Here is a 24,166-nt window from a genome sequence, read left to right as displayed (position 1 = left end):
AAGGTCAAGGCATCTGGTCCCAACACTTCATGGCAAATAGATGGGGAAACACTAGAAACAGTGACAGACTTTATTTGGGGAGGCTCCAAAATCAATGCAGATGCTGGCTGCAGCCATGAAATAAAAGATGCTTGCTCTTTGGAAGAAAACTTATGACCAACCTAGACAGCATATTAAAAAGCAGAGACATTACTTTGCCAACAAAGGTCCATCTAATTAAAGCTATGGTTTTTCCAGCAGTTATGTATGGATGTGAGAGTTGGACTATAAAGAAAGCTGAGCACCAAAGAATTGATGCTTTTGAACTGTGGTGTTGGGAAGACCTGGTCTGAAGGAGATCCAACCAATCCATCCTAAAGGAGATCAGTCCTGCGTGTTCATTGGAAGGACTGAAACTCCAATACTTTGGCCACCTGACGCGAAGAACTGAGTCATTGGAAAAGGCCCTGAAGGTGGGAAAGATTGAAGGTGGGAGAAGGGGACGACCAAGGATGAGACGATTGGATGGCATCACCGACTCAATGGACATGGGTTTGGGTAGACTCTGGGAGTTGGCAATGGACAGGGAGGCCTGGTGTGCTGTGGTCCACAGGGTCACAAAGAGTCAGACACGATAGAGCAACTGAACTGAACTGATAGCATTTAAAATATAAGAAAAAGGTATGAAAAATGCTTGTTATGAAATGTGAGTAGCTGTACACAACAGCTATAAATACATAAAAACTGAGAGGAAAATGAAAGTCTTCAAAGAAAACACAGAAGATGATGCCATTTAAGTACTTAATTTTAGATCATTTTAGATCAAAAGATCTAAAAACCAAGAAGAATATCAGGGACACATACATGATTATCTACAATGCAAAGAAAGAAATGATAAATCCAAAATTCAAGTGATCTGAATTGAGGAGGGGGGCATGGAAGCTTCAAAGTCATAGGCAACATTCTGCAGGTTAGCCTCATCAGTAGCCTCATCAGTGAAAAGTGGGTATTTGTGTCACTGTAGCCTTTCTAATGTTAAACATTTTATACAAATAATTTTTATAGTAAGTCAAGCTATCAGTAACTTCAAATTTGGGTCTTGACTTCTTTTCTTCAGATCAGGCTGACAAGAAGGAATATAGTGATCTCATCACTCACCACAAGCTCTTCCATCTCTGTTCTCACACATGCGGCGCACGGCACGAAACATTCAGCAATTCCAAAAGTGAGTTCTCCTACCAGTTTTGTGTTTTCAAGCCCAGAAATGCAGAAAACCTACATTCCAAACATACTGATTAAATGGAATAATGACACACACAGACTGCTTACCTGCTTTTCAGTAAACATGTGCTTACTCACTCAGTCATCTGACTCTTTGCAACCCCATGGACTGCAGCCCGCCAGGCTCCTCTGTCCATGGGATTCTCCAGGCAAGAACACTGGAGTGGGTTGCCATGCCCTCCTCCAGGGGATCTTCCCAACCCAGGGATCAAACCAGGTCTCCCTCATTGCTGGCAGATTCTTTACCAGCTGAGCTACCAACTTACATCTTATGAAAAAATTTCCTAAAGTGATTTTCTCAAAGTTTCAGTTATTAACTTAATCAAACCTAGTTCCAAAATCTTGTTACAAATCTTCTAACCAAATGGTATCTTGTAAAATAGTAACAGTAAACTTCAAAATGTACACATTAACTGTGAATAAAAGAAACTAATGCCTAAAAGTCACAAAACACAAAGATCCAAGAAGACTGCTGTTCCTGAGACAGAAGTCTTTTTCTTGACAGGCACGTCAAACTGGGCAAATGAAGATGCATTCTATAATTTGCTACTTGCAAAGATGAGTACGGACTAAAATGCACATCAATCATAATGATACTAGTATCTACTTTTTACATCTTTACATCCATATATTTGAAAGTGTAAAGATAGTTGTTGACTCATCTTTTAGTGGACATCAACTAAAACGTTACAAAGGAACTGTCTTTAAGCTCAAAATTGTACTTAAGAATGTTGAATAATCAATAAAACTTCAAACAGAAGAACTATGTGATCTTCAAATCAACTCTTCATAAAACAAAGCAAATAATTTGGTATTTTAAACACTAGTTTACACTTAATTCCCTATCCAGATAGTCAAAGGATAACATATTTCATAATCACTAGGCAGAGTTTCAGAGGTTGATGAATGGCTCTAAAATATTGCATATCAGGGATGGGGCGCCAGGGTGGGGTGGGGGGTTTGCTCCTAATTTTTCCTTGATTTTTGATTTAAATAAATCTTGACCCAAAACCATTATTAATCAGTTCACTTGCTTACTTTACTTTTCAACTGTATTCACAGACATTAAAAAATTTAACTCTGATTTTCTCAGTAATACTACAGATCTAATAATAATCTCAAAAGCTTACAAAAAGTTAGAATTCCTTCTCTCTTGAAATTTAATCACATAATGTATTAAAAAGAAAATATGAAAAATTGATTTTAACGGCTAACTGCATCATAACTGCAAAGTCCAAAGATTTGATCAGAGACACAGATTCACATTTCACATGTTCAACTCAGTTTCTCCTCTCATTGGAGCACTGGGCACAGAAATGTTCCTGAGTACCTCAGTTTCCTTCTACATGAAGCACCATGATTTCAGAAACATTTCCCTAATAATATGGTTTTCTATTCTTTCCAGTCAAAAATACTATTTCATAGGAAACAAATACTTGTGACTTCCTGATAATACATTCTAGAACTGGCCAGTCTCAAGGAAATAATTCCACAAACTTTTATTTTTGAAACAAGATTCAAATGAAACATACAGCATCATCTCCCAGTGCCTTTAGGTAGAATCACAGGAAATACTAAATCCATTGTAATATGCTTGAATTCACACAGACAGTCCTCTCACAGCTTTTTTCTCTAACATGTTCAAATACTCAAAATAAGAAGATGAGGTAATGGCAGAGTCTACTTCTAATTACATTGAAATTCTGTGATTATCTCCAGTGTCAGGTGGCTGGAGATAAACTGAAAATGAGTATAGCTCCTCAGTTGACCCCAACATATCCTTTTCCTACATTTAAACTCTACAAAAACAGGGCCTGGACCTACTCTGCTGTTTATTCAAGCCACACATCTAAGATGGTACTTAGAAAACAGCAGGTGCTCATCAACATTTTTTAAATGAAAACATTTAACAGTACAGATTAAACTGGAAACCAGAACTCTTCATATATGACTACACCTGTCAAATAAATATTAAGACATGAAGTCCCTGGTCTCACGCCCACCATTAATTTACACCCTAGCTGCTGCTGCTGCTGCTAAGTCGCTTCAGTCATGTCCGACCCTGTGTGACCCCATAGAGGGCAGCCCCCCAGGCTCCTCTGTCCACAGGATTCCCCAGGCAAGAGTACTGGAGTGGGTTGCCATTTCCTTCTCCTTATACCCTAGAGAATAGACTAAAATGGTAAAATATGGAAAAATAAAGATAAAGTTGAAATAATAGAGATTCTTTGCTCACTCTTCATACTCCTTAGTTAAACCTCACTCTCATGTCTCTCAGCAGGTAGGGTCTTTTTATTTTAAAAATTATACTGTCAAGGATTTTTATCTTACTGTAGCCAAAATTAAGAAATATCCAGAATATCAGAATATCAAAAAAATTATTTTACATATCATTAACCTCCAAATATAGTTTGTCATTCTGGCCCTCTGGCCCTTTATCTACATTTTATACACACATACACATATATATGCATATAGAGAGAAGACTAGAATATATTTTATATATATATATATATATTTACATAGAAATAAGCATTCATTTATTATACAAATAAGAAATCAAAACTAACCTACCTTCAACTCTTACAGCTTGGAAATTCTATGACTGCTCATTTTATAACAACCCCTATTTAAAATTTTTCAAGACTATGCTGGGCTAAAAAGTCTAAAAATTGGTTTATCAAGGAACCTACTGTAGTATGGCTAGATACAGGGCACCTAGTGAAATCTGGATTTCTGAAAATAACAAATAATTTCTTAGTGTAAGTATGTCTAAAATCCAGATTTTGCCAGGCATCCTATATATTTATTTGCTAAACTTCACAACACTAACCTATGGGCTCCTATAAAGATACCCCTTCCAATAAAAGAAAAAAAACAGTTATTGGCATTTCTTGCTATGTCAAACAGGAATGAGCCAGTATATACACAATGCCAAAATTCAGAGTGAAACTCAACCACATTAAATCAATAGTTTCTGATCATGATTAATTCTCTTTTGAAAAATAGCTTAAGTTTTTTAAAATTCTAAGGGAAAAAAGGCATGATTTTTTTAAAGCTATATATTACTCAGTAATAAACACAATAAGTATATTGAGACTATATTTCCACACGCATATAAATATTATGTATTCAATTGTTGCCTTGAGAAATTGTTGAGATAGACCAGCTATTTATTCACAGGCACCATGAAGTATAAAAGTGACAAATCATAGCATCTGTTTAATTCAGTAACATGCCCTCATGTTCAGATAGACAAATTACCTCACAGGATTACTTGTCAAAGACACGCGGAGGGACTCCAGGTACGTGAAGAGTCTCTCATCCGCAGACCCCATCTTCAGTTCATAGATGAATTCCTGAGGTGAGATCTGTCGATTACTCTTAAGACTTCCCTGAAAAATAAGTTAAAAAAACTGAATTCATGCTGTGTGAAGATTATTAAAATAGTTACAACTGCATTAATGGCACCTTTCACATTAACAGCAATATTTCGAGAGAATGATTTCCTTACTTCTGCCCATAAATCTATAAATTCATAATCCATGGTATCCATGAAACATAGCAACATATCATCAACAGGTTTTCAAATTATAAAATAATGGCCTTGTCAAATCCAGACTATCACAGAAAACAAAGGAAATATCCAAAAATATACCAATGTGTTTTAGGAACATGCAAAATAAAACCAAACCTCAATATAAGAATAACTCCATTAAAATAAATATTCTAAGCAATACAGAAAAAGTTGTAAATCATTAAGCACCTAGTTCAAGGCATTACAGACACAGAGATTATCAATACCTAAGTCTGGAAGGAGAAACCCAAGCAAAAAAAAAAAAAACAGTACTTTTCAGTGCAGTCTAATTCCTCTAGCGCTAATTCACGTCTAACTCTGCAACCCCATGGACTCCTCCCACCAGTCTCCTCTGTCCATGGAAATCTCCAGGCAAGAACACTGGACTGAGTAGCCATTCCCTTCTCTAGGGGATTCTTCCTGACCCAGGAATCAAACCTGGATCTCCTGCACTGCAGGCAGATTCTTTACCATCTGAGCCACAAGGGAAGCTCCTAATTTCTCTAACATGACACCAAAGGTTCAAAGGAAGAAGAGCCAACTTGGCAGAGAGAAAAGGGAAGAAGCAAAGGGAAAAGTAAAGAAGAGTTAAGGAGGCAAAAACTTAGTCAAGAATACCTTTCAGACAAAAATATAACACATGAGCACACCCCCAAAAAATATACGAAAGCACATACAATTGAAAATGAGAGGCCAGGTCGTAGAGCAGTAGAGCACAACTCCACAAACAGCTCATCACACCAGCAGCAGTATGAAACTCAGATGAGAAGAGCTGGTGTTCACTCATTATTCAACACACGTTAATTCCCTAGTAAGTGCCAGTCAATGTCCTAAGTGCTGAAAAAAGACCAGTGAACAAGAGACAAAAATCGCTACCTGCACAGAACTTTACTCTCCACAGGGAAGGGTAAAGAAAGACAGACAGTAACTGAAAAGTAATTATAATACATCCAAATGTAGATAGTGTTAAGTGCTACAGAGGAAAAAAAAAGTAATAGGAGGAATAAGCAGCATAGGAAGTGGGGTGAATTTCAAACAGGGTGGTCAAAGAAGTCTCCCAGAGAAGACTCTTAAGGACTCAAACTTGAATGTTAGAATCAAAGTCTGAAGGATGTGAGAGCTTGAACCTTATAGAAGTCTGGAAAGAGATCTGTGATGGAGAGGACTGTAGGCCTTATAGGCCACCAAAGAACTTGGACTTCCACTCTGAGATCCGAAGCATCAGAAGCAGAAAGACCTGTTGAACAGGTGTACGTGTATGGTCCAGATGGACCACATGAGAATGTCCATCTAACAGATGGACGTCTAAACATGAGGATGTCCAACCAACAATAAACTTCAGAATTCTATTTAAATTACAGATTATAAATCCAAGGGGAAGGAAAGGATCTGTACATGTCCAAAAGTAGATTCGTTGGGATGGTAGGAAATTAGATGTATTTTTCCCATTTCTTTTTCATTTTTTTGCTACACTGTTGCACAAGGAAACATTCCCATAAAGCAAAACAAATTAGCCCTGGTAAACAGGTGATTTTCATAGTCAGCAAGTCCTAATTTACTAAAGAAAATTTCAGGGCAAAATCTCAAAGAACAAATGATAAAATAAAAATGAAATGGTGAGAAAACTGAAAATATCAGATTTTTAAATTAGTGACTATGCTATCTCTCATTAAAAAGAGAATATATTCAACTTGTACCAGTATATCATTTATCCATCTCTTTGCTTTAAATTATGAATCTGCTTCTTATTCAACACAGAAAATTTGGAAAACAGAAAAACAAAGAAAAAGTGTCTAAAAATAACTATTAGTTTGATATTTCTATGTCTTAAGTATTTTTTCTCCTACATTATATATAATATATAAACTTTCATACTTATAAAAATATGATATTTTATCAGTGAGTAATATTTAAAGAACATAGTCCAGTATTAACACTTAATTCCCAAAGAAAATTATTTTCTTTCTGCCTACAGACTGTTATTAACACGCTGTGCTGTGTGCTGTGCTTAGCTGCTCAGTTGCATCCGACTCTTTGTGACCCCACGGACTGTCATCTGCCAGGCTCCTCTGTCCATGGGGATTCTCCAGGCAAGAATACTGGAGTGGACTGCCATGCCTTTTTCCATGATTAACATTCTACCACTTACCTAATTTACACCATTATTAATGAGCATTTAGTTTGATTGTATCGTAAATTTTTTCAAGGTTCTGATGTAGGCTGCCAGGCCAATAATTTTATCCAAATATATATCAATAGAGGTTAAACTAGATAATCTTTTGTAGTCCTTTCTGAATTTATTATTGAAAAGAATTACAACTTTGGTAGAATCAAAATAAACCAAGACTGAATAGATGAATGGTTTCCTTCAACAATACTTAGGTAAACCCCAGTATTTAAAGAAAATACTTCTAAAATATAAGAATAACAGCAATAAGTGCATTTGGATTAAAAGTGATATAAAGGTATTTTTAAAATAAGTAAAAAGCCACCTGCCCACCTCTTAATCCTATCTCACAAAGACAGCCACTTTTAAGTCCCTGAACAGTTTCTTCTGAGAGCTACTTAATATATGTAAATTATGTGCTTATTCTGATATATTTAAACTTGTAACCTTTCAATATTACCTTGGACTTCTGTTATAAAATATATAAAATATAAAGACTTAAAAATATAAAGACTTATAAAAACATTAGAATTTCTACTCTCCCTCCCTCTGGCTGGAGAAAGCAATGGCACCCCACTCCAGTACTCTTGCCTGGAAAATCCCATGGACAGAGGAGCCTGGTAGGCTGCAGTCCATGGGGTCACAAAGAGTCGGACACGACTGAGCGACTTCACTTTCACTTTTCACTTTCATGCACTGGAGAAGGAAATGGCAACCCACTCCAGTGTTCTTGCCTGGAGAATCCCAGGGACAGGGGAGCCTGGTGGGCTGCCATCTATGGGGTCGCACAGAGTCAGACGCAACTGAAGCGACTTAGCAGCAGCTCCCTCTGGCTACAGTTATAAGTAAATTAAATTGAACCAAATGATGCCAATCCATGAAATGAGAGCTAGCTGAATTCACATTCTATGGGATCCTCACAACAAAGTTCCTAGAGAGATGAGCACAGGCATCCAAAAACCTTAACAATGCTTTAATTTGCTTTAGGGACACAGAATAGGGCACTCAATGAACAGAATGTCTCCATTCATAAAGTCTTCCAACTACTATAATTTCCTGTTAGCCAAATCAACAAGTTGGCTGCCCCTAAAACTGGGAATATGAGAAGCAATGTCGGCTCCCATCATTCTATTCAGGAACATAGCAAGGTCAATAATAACAACAGCACACACACAGATTAGAAAGGAAGAGTAGACCTGTCTATAAGCAAACAAGATGATTATCTACAGGAATTTACCAAAGTCATAGAACAAAACTCAACATAGAAAAATAATTCTTATTTCTAAATACTATCAGCAATTGGAAAACAAAACTTTTAAATAAACCATTTCTAATAACATCAAAAAATACAAAATCATTAAGAAAAATTTTAACAGAAGAAGAGAACTATCTATACATTAAAAACTATAACACTGTGGAGACAAGATGACCTAAATAAATGAAAATGTTATACCATGTTCATGGATCAGATGACTCAATCTCCAGAAATCCATTAAGAAAAACAGCTTTTGAAAAATAATCTACAAAGTCAATATAATAACCATCAACATCCCAGCAAGCTTTTTTGAAGAAATTGAGAAGCAGTTTCTAAAATTAATATGGACATGCAGGGAACCTACAACAGAGTAATTTTGAAAAAAATAAAGTTGGGGACATTTCATCTGATTTCAAGATTTACTGAAATGCTACAGTAATCAAAGTAGAATTAACAGAAAGAAGTATAGAAATATACTTGAATCTATGTAATGAATGATTCTCACAAAGATCTCAATGCAATTCAATTGGGTATTAACAATCTTTTCAATAATTGGTGCTGGAATAACCGAACATCCATATGAAAGAATGTGAGCCTAAAAAAGCTAAAATTAAAAAATGTCTAGAAGAAAACATAGTGAAAACCTTCACTATCCTGGGGAAAGCAAAGATTCCTTAGCATACAAAAGGCACTAACTATAAAATTGGATTTCATCAAAATGTAAATCTTCCACTTCTCAAAAGACTCTTTTATTAAGACAGTTTCATTAAAAGGAAATGTAAGCCACAGATTGAGAAAACACTGCAATACATGGCAAGAACTATGCAGAGTCTAATATTCTACTCTATATACGAGCTAAATTAGCCTGTTACTGCTTCACGAGTACTGAGAGAAAACTTAAGACTTCTGAGTTAGTGACAAAAGGACTCTGTCACACATGTTGGTTCCCCAACCCAAACGAAGTCCCAAACAGATGATGCAGAGATCGCTGATGATGGATGTCTACACATGCAAGGGATCGTATTCAATATCACAAGAGAAGAACCCTGAGCTTAGGGTAATCACCACTTCTACAGTGAACAAGCCCATTAATTATCCACAGAGATATAACTTCATCTCTAAGGTTGTAAAAGTGAAAGTTGCTCAGGCCGACTCTTTGAGACCCAGTGGATTATACAGTCCATGGAATTCTCCAGGCCAGAATACTGAAGTGGGTAGACTTTCCCTTCTCCAGGGTATCCTCCCAACCCAGAGATCAAACCCAGGTCTCCCACATTGCAGACGGATTCTTTACCAGATGAGCCACAAGGGAAATCCTCTCTAAGGTGATCTCTAAGGTTGATTCACTGTAAACACAATCCTGAAAAATGATCTGGATAAACAATCCTCAGGCCTTGCACTGCTGGCATAACCAGAAAGAATATACAGGAATATCTAGGGTCCACAGGAGACTTCATCTCCTAATATAAATATATCTCATAAAAGATTTCTATTCAGACCATTTAATAAACTCCTACAACTCAACAGTAATAAGAAAAGCAGTCCAATTAAAAACATGAATAAAAGACTTCACAAGAGACGATATATGAATGGGCAATAAGCACAAGAAATAGTATTCAGGATCATTTGTAATCGGAATTGCAAAACAAAACAAGAAGCAAAATAATCCTACACCCCTCCTAGAATGGTGAGGGTGTGAAGCACCTGGAATGCTTCCACACAACTAGTGGGGACGTGAAATGGCACCAGCACTTTACAAAACAGTTAGAGATTTCTTTTAAAGTTAAATACATACTGACTCAGCAAGTAGACAGTGAGTTATTAAGCAGGAGAGGAAAAAATTCCCTGTGACATTCAGAACAGCTTTATTCACAAAAGCCAAAGACTGGGAACAATGCAAATACTCATCAGCAAGGTGTTGTATAGCCATACAGTGGAGTGTGTGCAAGCATGCTCAGTATCGGACTCTGCGACCCCACGGACTGTATCCCACCCGGGTCCTCTGTGCATGGGATTCTCCAGGCAAAAATACTGGAGTGGGTTGCTATGCCCTCCTCCAGGGAATCTTCTTGACCCCGGGATTGAACCCGCATCGCCTGCGTCTCCTGCACTGAGGCAGATTTTCTGTGGGTACAGAGCCACCTGGGAAGCCCATACACTGGAATACTATGAAACAGTAAAAAAAAAGTTCACTACATAGTGCAACAAGATAGATGAACACAAAAACTATGCTGAGTTAAAGAAGTCAAACAAACAAACAAATAGAACACAGTGTATGTTTCCCTTTATAGGAAAGACCAAGAGCAACCTGTCAGTGTTTCCTCTGGGGCCACGGTGACTGAAGACAAGAAAGCAGAGCTGTTCACTATCACCAGTGCGCCTGGGTAGAGAACGAGGGGTTACAGACAGCATCTGAAACGGAGCAGTACACAGGCTTTTCCAACAGACGCTGGCCAAAAGAGAATAAACTTACTGGCAAAAGAGAATTCTCTATTTGAACCACGTCCAGTCTGTCCAGTCTGAACCCTCCGCTTCCGCACTGTCGTAAGGCACTCCCCGCCTCAGCGCGCTCACCTCGACACCACACTGCGCGCCTGCACGGGCTCCCCCGGCATCAGTAGCACCTCGCCGAAACTACCGTACCAGGACCCGGCTTCTCTAAGCCACGCAAACTGAGTCCTTGCCCTTATCTATGGATTTCTTTTTCAAAACACTCACCACTCTGTACTAAACTAACTTTCAGTTCAGTTCAGTTCAGTCACTCAGTTGTGTCCGACTCTTTGCGACCCCATGAATCACAGCACGCCAGGCCTCCCTGTCCATCACCATCTCCAGGAGTTCACTCAAACTCACGTCCATCATGTCGGTGATGCCATCCAGCCATCTCATCCTCTGTCGTCCCCTTTTCCTCCTGCCCCCAGTCAATCCCTCCCAGCATCAGAGTCTTTTCCAATGAGTCAACTCTTCGCATGAGGTAGACAAAGTACTGGGGTTTCCAGCTTTAGCATCATTCCTTCCAAAGAACACCCAGGGCTGATCTCCTTCAGAATGGACTGGCTGGATCTCCTTGCAGTCCAAGGAACTCTCAAGAGTCTTCTCCAACACCACAGTTCAAAAGCATCAATTTTTCGGAGCTCAGCTTTCTTCACAGTCCAACTCTCACATCCATATATGACCACTGGGAAAACCATAGCCATGACTAGACGGACTTTAGGGGCTTCCAACTGCCCCCAGGCACCGAGGCACCGGACACCAGCCAGCAGACGACCCTGAGCTCCCCAGGGTGGGTGCGTCCTACGCCAGCCAAGCCCAGCAGGTCACCCTCTACTGCCACGCCATTCAGCACACTGCACGCAGCACACCACCAGGTGCCACAGGGTTTTAGTGGGTGTCACTCCTGCCTTTCTCTGCACAAGCCTTCCTGGACCAGAAGATGCCCCAGGCAAAAAAAAGAACCAGCGGCCTTGGCGTGGGAAGAGGGGAGACTGAATTCCTTAAGATTTGCCAATTCTGTGACCTTGGGTACGTCATCTATTTTCTTAGACTATTCCCTCCTTTCTTTAAAAAACACTGTAGAGACTTCTAGACAGGGGGTTGCAAAGATGAAGAGCCAAGTGGAGTGTGTTACAGGCGAGAGAAAGCCGCCTGAGAGCTATGATTTCCGTTTTTCGAGCGTGAGTGCAGAGACTGTGGCCCTCTACAAAGCTCACTCAGAAGCCCTGGAGAGCCCAGAGCAGAATCTGGTCGTCCTGACTCTGCCACACTGCACCTCCACTCTGGCCAAGCTGTGAGCTCAGTGACGCAGAATGGCATCTGTCTGCGTAGAAGCTCTCATGAGATTTCAGAGGAGAACATGCCTGAGGTTGGAAATCTATCTCAGAATGCCACTGTATCAGATCAGAATAAAGGTTTTCCCAAACCTGTTTTACCAAGAAGGAAACAGCAGCCCACTGCAGTATTCCTGCCTGGAGAATCGCATGGACAGAGGAGCCTGGTGGGCTGCAGTCCAGGGGGCTGCAAAGACTCAGACACAACTGCAACTAGGATGCGCATACAAGCCCATTCGCCCTAATTCTGTGGAACATCCGCTCTCCCTTTTGCAGATCCCATCCCTGCCCTCTGCTCTGCTCTGTCCTGTCCCTGCACGACACAGCTTCCCAGGCTTCCAGAGCATCTGCCTTCAGGTGTGGGTTTGGCCAACGGGAGTCAAAGGCAGGAGACTGGAGGTAGAAGGGAGGGAAAAGCTGGGTGCTTTCTCTTTCCCTGTCCTGTGTGAGCTCTGGCACGTCTCCAGAAGCACACAGGCTCCCCTGCAGCCCCAGCTCCTATAGGATATGCTGCACGGTTCCAGCTCCCACAGGATGCTGCTTCCCCAGGCTCCATTAACGTCACCTCCTCCATCTGTCCCTCCAGATTAGGAGTGTGGGCAGCTCCTTGTTTCTGCTAACCTCTAGGTTGTCTCATTGTCCTCTCTTGGGTTTCCCAGTCCTTTCATCACCTCTGTCACAGTGTCACCAACACCCAGCATTAAATTCTGTGCTTTACATACTTGGAGAGGTTCTTCTTTGCCTGGCTGGACCCCAAGTGATGCACTAGAATTATATATAATACACCAGTATTACACCAGGCAGTTTGTAGACATTATTTCTTACACCTCAGAAGTCTTAGGTGATAGGCTGCATTGTTTCCATTTTCAAGAGCAGGAAGTTGAGCCTTAAGTCTAAGGTAATACAGCATGGATCCTATTTCATCAAATCTAGCATGAGCACTTTCCCCTATATTTTAATATCTTTGAAGCAGAGGTGCTTTTTTTTTCTAATAGACATCAATGTGAAGTTTTAGGACTATCAAGAAAGTATAAGATGGCCCTTCTGATACTCAGATAGTGATGATACTAGCAGAACATAAACCATTGCTGGTTTTTTTAAAAAAAAACAGGAGAAGAAACAGACCCAAAATGGAGTCTCTGCCCCCAGGACAGCAAACCAAGACTTGATTGCAGTTTCAATCTTTCCAGGGATGTGACCTATAAACAGGCAAATCTGAAATTTCCTGATAAGCACTAGTGAGGCAATCTGCCCAGAAGACCCGCTTCTGTCCCCTTTCCCCTGAAAAGAAGAGATGACTGGGACTGAAAAAGTTCTTTCTTTTGCTGAAAACTTCCCTACACACCACTCCTTCCTTCTGTAAACACCTTCCATTTTGTACAGTTCCTCGGAGTGCTTTTCTATTTATTAGATGGGATGCTGAATTAATGAATAAAGCCAAATAAATCTTTTTAAAAACTAACTTTAACTACTATTTATTACTTAAACGATATATTGAGTACCTACTATGTACCATACATTGTTTGTATCATGTGGATACAGTGGTGAAATAAAAGTCAACAATGACTCCCAGATACTAGGCATGAGCCAACTGTAGTGCTAACTACCTAGATGGGGAAGACAGAAGAAAAAGAATGAGTAGTAGGGGAAACAGCTATTTAAGAATCATAGGTCTGAGCAAATGACATTTTTTTCTTTCTAAGAAAATAAAACCTAGGGACTCCCTTGGTAGTCCAGTGGTTAAGAGTCTACCTTGCAACTCAGGGGATGCGGATTCAATCCCTGGTCAGAGAACTAAGCTTCCACATGCCACAGAGCAACGAAGCCTGTATGCCGCAACTAGAGAAACCTAGTGGTGCAACAAAAATCCAAAGTGCCACAGCTGAGATTCAATGCAGCCAAATAACTAAATAAATATTTTTTTTAAAAGAAGAAGAAAAGAAAATCTGAGAAGAGAGCAAAATGAAGAAAGGAAAGGAGCACAGGCATTCTGGGAGAAGGGTCCTTCAAACAAACAGAAGAGCAAATTAAAGCACTAAGGCAGGAGGGAACTTGGCATATCTAAAGGACAGCAAGGAAATTCATCTGAATCCCAGTCAGGGTGGCAAAGACTTATAGATGACAGGGACAGATAAAACAGGCACGGGATTGACAAAACACACCCCACAGCCAAATGTTTTCATATGATTTCAACGAAGAATGGTTTTCACGTTTCTAAAAGCTTGCAATACAGAAGAGGAAGAGGAAGATAAGACAGAAGAAGAGCAGCAGCAGAAGCCACTGGAGACCATACATAACACACAAGCCTGAACTGTTTCAGATCTGGCCTCTTAAGAAAGCTTCCTGGTCCCAGACAGTCTTATAAACCATGGTAGAGACTTTAGGTTTTATTCAGAATAGACGGAAAAACATTTGAGAGTACCAGGAATAGAAATTGTGAGACGTAATAAACATTTTTAGAAGATTATTCTAGCTACAGTGTGGCACACAGAGGCAAAACATGAAACAAGGAAACGAATTAGAATCTGTCTTTTCCATCCTCTGGTCAAGAGTTGAAAGCAGCCTAGTATCCAGTGCCAGTGATGGAAGGCATAGATTTGCTCAGTATGAAGGAAGATCAGATTAGAATTACAGGCAGTCTGAATGGGAGGGGTGAGGTGTGAAAGAATGAAAACACAAAGATGATGAGAAAGCTATAGGTGTCAACAACTAAGTGAATGGTGTCACCACCTACTGATAACTGTCATCTTGATAAGAGCAGCTTCGGTGGTGGACTAGAGATAAGCCAGATCAGAAGTTCAAGGGACAAAGCAAGAAGAATGGGAAACTTTTCTGAGAAGATTCTGTAAATTAGAGCAAAGAATCAGGAAAACTAGCTAGAAGGGAACCCCTGTGGCGTGATACCGGGGATGAGGGGAAAACCACATCCTGTTTGCATACTGATGGGAATAACCCAAGCAGACAGGAAGAAACTGGTAGATGCAAAGGATAGGTACTGATGCAGGAAGACAAAAAAGTAAACAATAACAACCAAAATCCTTAAGAAGGTTTTTCAAGATGTGACCTACCTACAAGAGGAAGGATTGACCTTACGCAGTAGCAAGGAAACTGCACTCTAAAAAGAGCAAAAGCAAAACCAAAGGGAACACATTGAGGTAGATTGTCAGATCTGCTGATTAGGAAGTAAGGTAGGGCAGTTCTATTCTGATTACATCGACAGTCTCAGTGACAGAAGCAGCAATACAATCAGCTAAAAGTCAGGGTGCAGAGCTGCAGGTATGAGAGAAGATAAGAGACCGTTTTGAGAAAGCAAAACAGGACACTGACAAGGGTCGTGTGGTAGAATACCTGTAAAAGGCTCGCTCTGTCATCTGTGGTCGTTAGAAAACACTAGTCGGGGTGGCTGCATGCTTCCTCCCAGACGCATGCTTCAAATGGGTGTATCGTTCCTTTTCTCCTTTGCTTTTTGGTTCTCTTTTATTCCCAGCTATTTGTAAGGCCTACTCAGACAACCATTTTGCCTTTTTGCATTTCTTTTTCTTCGAGATTGTCTTGATCACTGCTTCCTGTACAATATCACAAACCTCTGTCCAGAGCTCATTAGACACTCTATCAGATCTAATCCCTTGAATCTATTTGTCACTTCCACTGTATAATGCTAAGGGATTTGGTTTAGGTCATATCAGAATGGTCTAGTGGTTTTCCGTACTTTCTTGAATTTAAGTCTGAATTTGGCAATAAGGAGTTCATGATCTGAGCCACCGTAGGCTCTGGGTCTTGCTTTTGATAACTACAGCACTTCTCCATCTTTGGCTGCAAAGAATATAACCAATTTGATTTTGGTATTGACCATCTAGTGATATCCATGTGCAGAGTCTTCTGTGTTGTTGGAAGAAGGTGTTTGCTATGACCAGTGCGTTCTCTTGGCAAAACTCTATTAGCCTTTGCCCTGCTTCATTCTGTACTCCAACACCAAATTTGTCTGTTACCCCAGGTATCCCTTGATTTCCTACTTTTGCATTCCAGTCCCCTATAATGAAAAGGGCATCTTTTGGGGGAGTTAGTTCTAGAAGGTCTTGTAGTCCTCAAAGAAACATTAAACTTCAGCTTCTTCAGCATTACTGGTCGGGGCATAAACTTGGATTACTGTGATATGAATGGCTTGCCTTGGAAAGAAACAGAGATCATTCTGTCGTTTTTGAAACTGCATGCAAGTACTGCATTTCGGACTCTTTTGGTGACTATGATGGCTACTCCATTTGTTTTAAGGGATTCCTGCCCACAGTAGTAGATATAATGGTCACCTGAGTTAAATTCACCCATTCAAGTCCATGTTAGTTCACTGATTCCTAAAATGTCAATGTTCAGTCTTGCCATCTCCTGTTTGAGCACTTCCAATTTTCCTTGATTCATGGACCTAACATTCCAGGTTTCTATGTAATATTGCTCTTTGTAGCATCAGACTTTACTTCCATCACTGGTCACATCCGCAACTGGGTGTTCTTTTTGCTTTGGCTCCATCTCTTCATTCTATCTAGAGTTATTTCTCCACTCTTCTCCAGTAACATATTGAGCACCTACGGACCTGGGAGTTCATCTATCACTGTCCTATCTTTTTGCCTTTTCAAACTGTTCATGCGGTTCTCAAGGCAAGAGTACTGAAGTGGTTTGCCATTCCCTTCTCCACTGGACCACATTTTGTAACAACTCTCCACCGTGACCCATCCATCTTGGGTGGTCCTATCTGGCATGGCTCATAGTTCCATTGAGTCAGACAAGGCTGTGGTCCATGTGATCACATTTGAATGCCCAGCTGCAAAGAATAGCAAGGAGAGATAAGAAAGCCTTCCTCAGTGATCAATGCAAAGAAACAGAGGAAAACAATAGAAGGGGAAAGACTAGAGATCTCTTCAAGAAAATCAGAGGTACCAAGGGAATATCTCATGCAAAGACGGGCACAATAAAGGACTGAAATGGTATGGACCTAACAGAAGCAGAACATATTAAGAAAGGGTGACAAGAATATACAGAAGAACTATACAAAAAAGATCTTTATGACCCAGACAATAATGATGCTGTGATCACTCACCTAGAGCCAGACATCCTGGAATATGAAGTCAAGTGGGCCTTAGGAAGCATCACTATGAACAAAGCTAGTGGAGGTGATGGAATTCCAGTTGAGCTCTTTCAAATCCTAAAAGACAATGCTGTGAAAGTGCTGCACTCAATATGCCAGCAAATTTGGAAAACTCAGCAATGGCTACAGGAATGGAAAACATCAGTTTTCATTGCAATCCCAAAGAAAGGCAATGCCAAAGGATGTTCAAACTACTGCACAATTGTACTCATCTCACACTAGTAAAGTAATGCTCAAAATTCTCCAAGCCAGGCTTCAACAGTATGTGAACCGTAAACTTCCAGATGTTCAAGCTGGTTTTAGAAAAGGCAGAGGAACAAGAGATAAAATTGCCAACATCTGCTGGATCACTGAAAAAGCAAGAGCATTCCAGAAAAACATCTACTTCTTCTTTATTGACTATGCCAAAGCCTTTGACTGTGTGGACCACAACAAACTCTGGAAAATTCTTAAAGAGATGGGAATACCAGAACATCTGACCTGCCTCTTGAGAAATCTGTATGCACATCAGGAAGCAACAGTTAGAGCTGGACATGGAACAACAGACTGGTTCCAAATTGGGAAAGGAGTACGTCAAGGCTGTATATTGTCACTCTGCTTATTTAATTCATATGCAGAGTACATTATGAGAAACGCTGGACTGGGTGAAGCACAAGCTGGAATCAAGACTGCCACAGGAGAAACATCAATAACTTCATATATGCAGATGACACCACCCTTATGGCAGAAAGTGAAGAACTAAAGAGCCTCTTGATGAAAGTGAAAGAGGAGAGTGAAAAAGTTGGCCTAAAACTCAAACTTCAGAAAACTAAGATCATGGCATCTGGTCCCATCACTTCATGGCAAATACATGAGGAAACAGTGGAAACAGTGACAGAATTTATTTTGGGGGGCTCCAAAATCACTGCAGATGGTGACTGCAGCAATGAAATTTAAAGACGCTTGTTCGTTGAAAGAAAAGTTATGACCAATCTAGAAGGCATATTAAAAAGCAGATATGTTACTTTGCCAACAAAGGTCCATCTAGTCAAAGCTATGGTTTTTCCAGTAGTCATGTATGGATGTGAGAGCACCAAAGAACTGATGCTTTTGAACTGTGGTGTTGGAGAAGACCCTTGAGAGTCCCTTGGACTGCAAGGAAATCTAACCAGTACATCCTAAAGGAGATCAGTCCTGGGTATTCATTAAGGGCTGATGTTGAAGCTGAAACTCCAATAATTTGGCCACATGATGCAAAGAACTGACTCATTTGAAAAGACCCTGATGCTGGGAAAGATTGAAGGCATGGGGAGAAGGGGTCAACAGAGGATGAGATGGTTGGATGGCATCAGTGACTCAATGGACATGAGTTTGAGTAAATTCTGGGAGTTGGCAATGGACAGGGAGGCCTGGCGTGCTGCCGTCCGTGGGGTAGCGAAGCGTCGGACAGAACTGAGCAACTGAACTGAACTGAGATGTATGCTAGGCTGACATGAAAACACAGAGCAAGCAGGTAGTTCCATTAACCAACGGCAGAGTGTATGTGAACAGAGAGGCAAACGCACTGAATATTTATGAAAGAGAACAAAGGACTGTGCATCTACGGTCAAAAAGATAAGAACAGGATGAAAATGACAAGGTGATGGACATGAAAAAACTGTAGAGTCAGTAGATTGTGGTTGTTATTGTTTAGTTGCTAAGTCGTGTCCTAAGGATTTCCCTGGCAAGAATATTGAAGCGGGCTGACATTTCTTTTGCCAGTGAATCTTCCTGACCCAGGGACTGAACCCAAATCTCCTGCATTGGCAGGCAGGTTCTTTTCCACTGAGCAACCAAGGAAGTCCAGTTCTTAAAGGGTGACAGAATTCTTAGAGTGGGAATATTAAGTAAGTATGAGGTTAGATAATGCTCAGGAAAGGAAGTTTGCAACCATATTTAGAGGTGGTATATTACTATCCAAGGTAATGGGAGGTTGAGACTGGGTAGAAAAACAGAGATTTTTGGAAGTGATAAAGTCAAGGAAATGACAGCATGAGATGTTAAACTGACCATCTACAAGAACGATCAATGCAGGAAGGATGACGACAGTGGTGGAGCAGAAGAAAAGCAATGAGCTCGGTGGGCAAAACTTCTAGGAACATCACAACCTCTGTGTGCTGCCATCTCCTCCACTAGAACACAGGTATTAGGGCAGCATCTGCCTCATGGGAACTGAATTCAATACTGCGTCACCAGTGCCTTGAAAAGTACCTAGTGTTCAGTGAATGAATGAGGTTGTTAAACGGAAGCCATACAGAGACTACGGATAACAAGAATGGACAAACAGGTAAGTCACACACAAAAAACACTCTTACGAATGAATGCTTAGTTTGATAGGAATATTTCAATTTAAATAGGAAATAGGAGATTGGTTCAAGATGGCAGAGTAGAAGATCCTGCATTCACCTCCTCCTTTGACAGCACCAAAATCACAACTAGCTGTTCAACAACCATCGAAAAGAGGACTCTGGAACCCATCAAAAAAAGACAGCCCACATCCAAAGGCAAAGGAGAAGCCACAATTAAGACAGTAGGAGGGGCGCAAGCCGAGTGGGCAACCCACAGACTGGAGAACAACAGTATCAATGAAGCAGTCCCACTGTTATAAAGGTTCTGAGCCCCACGTCAGGCATCCCAGCCTGGGATCCAGGAAAGAGACTAGGAGGCCCCAGGGAATCTGAGGAACAGAGACTCCATTCTTGGAGGGCACAAACAAAATCGTGTGCATACCAGGACCCAGGGGAATGCAGCAGTGAGCCCATAGGAGACTGAACCAGAACTACATGCTAGTGTTGGAGGTCTCCTGTGGAGGATGGGTAGGCAGTGGATTCACTACAGGGACAGGGCACTGGCAGCAGCAATCCTGGGAGACACCCCTTGGCATGTGCCTACAATAGAGCCTGCAGACTCCAAGGCTGGGAATCCTCAGGTCAAACACTACCTGGAAGGGAATGCAGCTCCACCCATCAGCAGACAACTGGCATGAGGCATGGCCCTGCCCAGCGTTTCTCATGATGTACTCTGCATATAAGTTAAATAAGCAGGGTAACAATATACAGCCTTGACATACTCCTTTTCCTATTTGGAACCAGTCGGTTGTTCCATGTCCAGTTCTCACTGTTGCTTCCTGACCTGCATATAGGTTTCTCAAGAGGCAGGTCAGGTGGTTTGGTATTCCCATCTCTTGCAGAATTTTCCACAGTTCATTGTGATCCACACAGTCAAAGGCTTTGGCATAGTCAAGAAAGCAGAAATAGATGTTTTTCTGGAACTCTCTTGCTTTTTCCATGATCCAGAGAGTGTTGGAAATTTGATCTCTGGTTCTTCTGCCTTTTCTAAAACCAGCTTGAACATCAGGAAGTTCACGGTTCACGTATTGCTGAAGCCTGGCTTGGAGAATTTTGAGCATTACTTTACTAGCGTGTGGGATGAGTGCAATTGTGCGGTAGTTTGAGCATTCTTTGGCATTGCCTTTCTTTGGGATTGGAATGAAAACTGACGTTTTCCAGTCCTGTAGCCACTGCTGAGTATTCTAAGTTTGCTGACATATTGAGTGCAGCACTTTCACAGCATCATCTTTCAGGATTTGAAAGAGCTCTACTGGAATTCCATCACCTCCACTAGGTTTATTTGTAGTGATGCTTTCTAAGGCCCACTTGACTTCACATTCAAGGATGTCTGGCTCTAGGTCAGTGATCACACCATCATGATTATCTGGGTCATGAAGATCTTTTTTGTACAGTTCTTCTGTGTATTCTTGCTACATCTTCTTAATATGTTCTGCTTCTGTTAGGTTCATACCATTTCTGTCCTTTATCGAGCCCATCTTTGCATGAAATGTTCCCTTGGTATCTCTAATTTTCTTGAAGAGATCTCTAGTCTTTCCCATTCTGTTGTTTTCCTCTATTTCTTTGCACTGATCGCTGAGGAAGGCTTTCTTATCTCTCCTTGCTATTTTTTGGAATTCTGCATTCAGACGCTTATACCTTTCCTGTTCTCCTTTGCTTTTCATTTCTCTTCTTTTCACAGCTATTTGTAAGATCTCTTCAGACAGCCATTTTGCTTTTTTGCATTTCTTTTCCATGGGAATGGTCTTGATCCCTGTCTCCTGTACAATGTCACGAACCTCCATCCATAGTTCATCAGGCACTCTATCAGATCTAGTCCCTTAAATCTATTTCTCACTTCCACTGTATAATCATAAGGGATTTGATTTAGGTCATACCTGAATGGTCTCATGCTTTTCCCTACTTTCTTCAATTTCAGTCTGAATTTGGCAATAAGGAGTTCATGATCTGAGCCACAGTCAGCTCCTGGTCTTGTTTTTGCTGACTGTATAGAGCTTCTCCATCTTTGGCTGCAAAGAATATGATCTGATTTCAGTGTTGACCATCTGGTGATGTTCATGTGTAGAGTCTTATATCCAGAGTACATCATGAGAAACGCTGGGCTGGAAGAAGCACAAGCTGGAAACAAGATTGCTGGGAGAAATATCAATAACCTCAGAGATGCAGATGACACTATCCTAATGGCAGAAAGTGAAGAGGAACTAAAAAGCCTCTTGATGAAAGTGAAAGAGGAGAGTGAAAAAGTTGGCTTAAAGCTCAACATTCAGAAAACGAAGATCATGGCATCTGGTTCCATCACTTCATGGGAAATAGATGAGGAAACAGTGGAAACAGCAGCTGACTTTATTTTGGGGGGCTCCAAAAATCCCTGCAGATGGTGATTGCAGCCATGAAATTAAAAGACGCTTACTTCTTGGAAGGAAAGCTATGACCAACCTAGATAGCATATTCAAAAGCAGAGACATTACTTTGCCAACAAAGGTCCATCTAGTCAAGGCTACAGGTTTTCCAGTGGTCATGTATGGATGTGAGAGTTGGACTGTGAAGAAAGCTGAGCACCGAAGAATTGCTGCTTTTGAACTGTGGTGTTGGAAAAGACTTGAGATTCCCTTGGACTGCAAGGAGATCCAATCAATCCATTCTAAAGGAGAATGGGTGTTCAATGGTAGGACTGATGCTGAAGCTGAAACTCCAATACTTTGGCCACCTCATGTGAAGAGTTGACTCATTGGAAAAGACCCTGATGCTGGGAGGGATTGGGTGCAGGAGGAGAAGGGGATGAGAGAGGATGAGATGGCTGGATGGCATCACCGACTTGACAGACATGAGTTTGGGTAAACTCCGGCAGATGGTGATGGACAGGGAGGCCTGGCATGCTGTGATTCATGGGGTTGCAAAGAGTCAGACACAACTGAGCAACTGAATTAACTAAACAATGGCCCTGCCCGTCAGAGCAAGACTCAATTTTTTTCCACTGCTAGTCCCTCCCATCCACTTGGACACATCCACTAGAGGGCAGACAGAAGAAGCAAGAATGAGCAAGAACGACAGTCTTTCTTCAACCAGAAGGAAAATTCACATCATAGGAAGTTAATCAAAATGAAAATGTAGAGGATTATATCCCAGATGAAAGGATAAAATAAAATCCCAGAAAAACAACTAAATAAAGTGCAGATAGGGCAACTTCTAGAAAAAGAATTCAGAATAGCGATAGTGAAGCTGATCCAAGATCTCAGCAAAAGAATGGAAAAGATGCAAGAAATGCTTACTAAAGACCTAGAACTAAAAAACAAACAAACAGAAATGAACCATACACTAGAAGGAATCAAAACCAGAATAACTGAGGCAAAAGAAAAGATAAATGACCTGGAAGAAAGAATGGCGGAAATCACTGAGGCAAAACCAAATAAAGAAAAAAATAATTGAATAAAAAAGAAGAAGACAGCCTAGGAGACCGCTGGGACATTAAATGCACCAATGTTTGATTATAGGGGTGCCAAAAGGAGAAGAGGGAAAGGACCCAAGAAAATATCTGAAGAGCTAGTAGCTTTAAACTTCTCAAATATGGAAAAAGAAACAGTCAACCAAATCCAGGAAGCACAGAAAGTCCCAGGCAGGATAAACCCAAGAAGGAACGCACCAAGACACACAGTAATCAAACTGACAAAAATTAATCAAAGATAAAATATTTAAAGCAAAAAGAGAAAAATGAAAAATAACATACAAAGGAACTCTCATACGGTTATCAATTAACTTCTAAACAGAAACTCTAAAAGTCAGAAGGGAATGGCATGATATATTTAAAGTAATGAAAGGAAACAACCTACAACCAGCCAGATTCTCATTCAAATTTGACAAATCAAAAGCTTTCCAGACAAGCAAAAGTAAGGAGAATTCAGCACCACCAAACCAACTTTACAACAAATCCTAAAGGAACTTCTTTAGGGAGGAAATGCAAGAGAAGGAAAAGACCTACAAAAAATAAATCCAAAACAAGAAAATGGTAATAGGATCATAATGTCAATAATCACCTTCAATGTAAATGGATTAAATGAGCCAAGCAAAGGACACAGACTGGCTGGGTGGATGAAAACATGTGAATGCATGCACTTTCATTTACCACATCACTCTATTTAATCCCTCAAATAGTATGCAACTATTTTATATTAGGTTAATCATGTTTCCATTATGGCTTGCAATTGTAATTATCTTTTATTTTTTGACTGGCTATTGATTGTGAAAACTGAAATATCTTTACAAAGTGATTATTAACTACTATTCCTTTTATTATCATTGTATCATGATTGATCAACAGAAAATAATAGAACTCTCTATCACTAAAATTACCTTTTATAGGAAAAACCTATAATCACTTTTTAAAATTCAGATGCACATTAGAATTATCTTGGAAATTTTTGAAAAATATAAATGCCCAGGTATTGTTTTTTCCTCCAAAGCTCTACATATGATTCTAGTGAACCTATGTGCTCAGTTGTGTCCAACACTTTGCAACCCCATAGAAATATGGCCTGCCAGTCTCCTCTGTACATGGAATTTTTGAGGCAGGAATACTGGAA

General features: G+C 40.4%; 1 protein-coding gene across 1 annotated transcript in view; it reads right to left on the bottom strand.

The window, feature by feature from the left end:
* DIAPH3 (diaphanous related formin 3) overlaps nucleotides 1-24,166 on the bottom strand; it is a 561,965-nt gene that overhangs the window by 424,471 nt on the left and 113,328 nt on the right. Inside the window, 1 exon segment of the mRNA XM_070380219.1 lies at nucleotides 4,525-4,655. Coding sequence (XP_070236320.1) covers nucleotides 4,525-4,655 — 131 coding nt within the window.

Source organism: Bos mutus, chromosome 12, assembly GCF_027580195.1.
Source record: "Bos mutus isolate GX-2022 chromosome 12, NWIPB_WYAK_1.1, whole genome shotgun sequence".
Lineage (NCBI taxonomy): Eukaryota > Metazoa > Chordata > Mammalia > Artiodactyla > Bovidae > Bos > Bos mutus.
The sequence above is the reverse complement of the archived record's forward strand: the minus strand, read 5'-3'. Positions and strand labels throughout refer to the sequence as shown.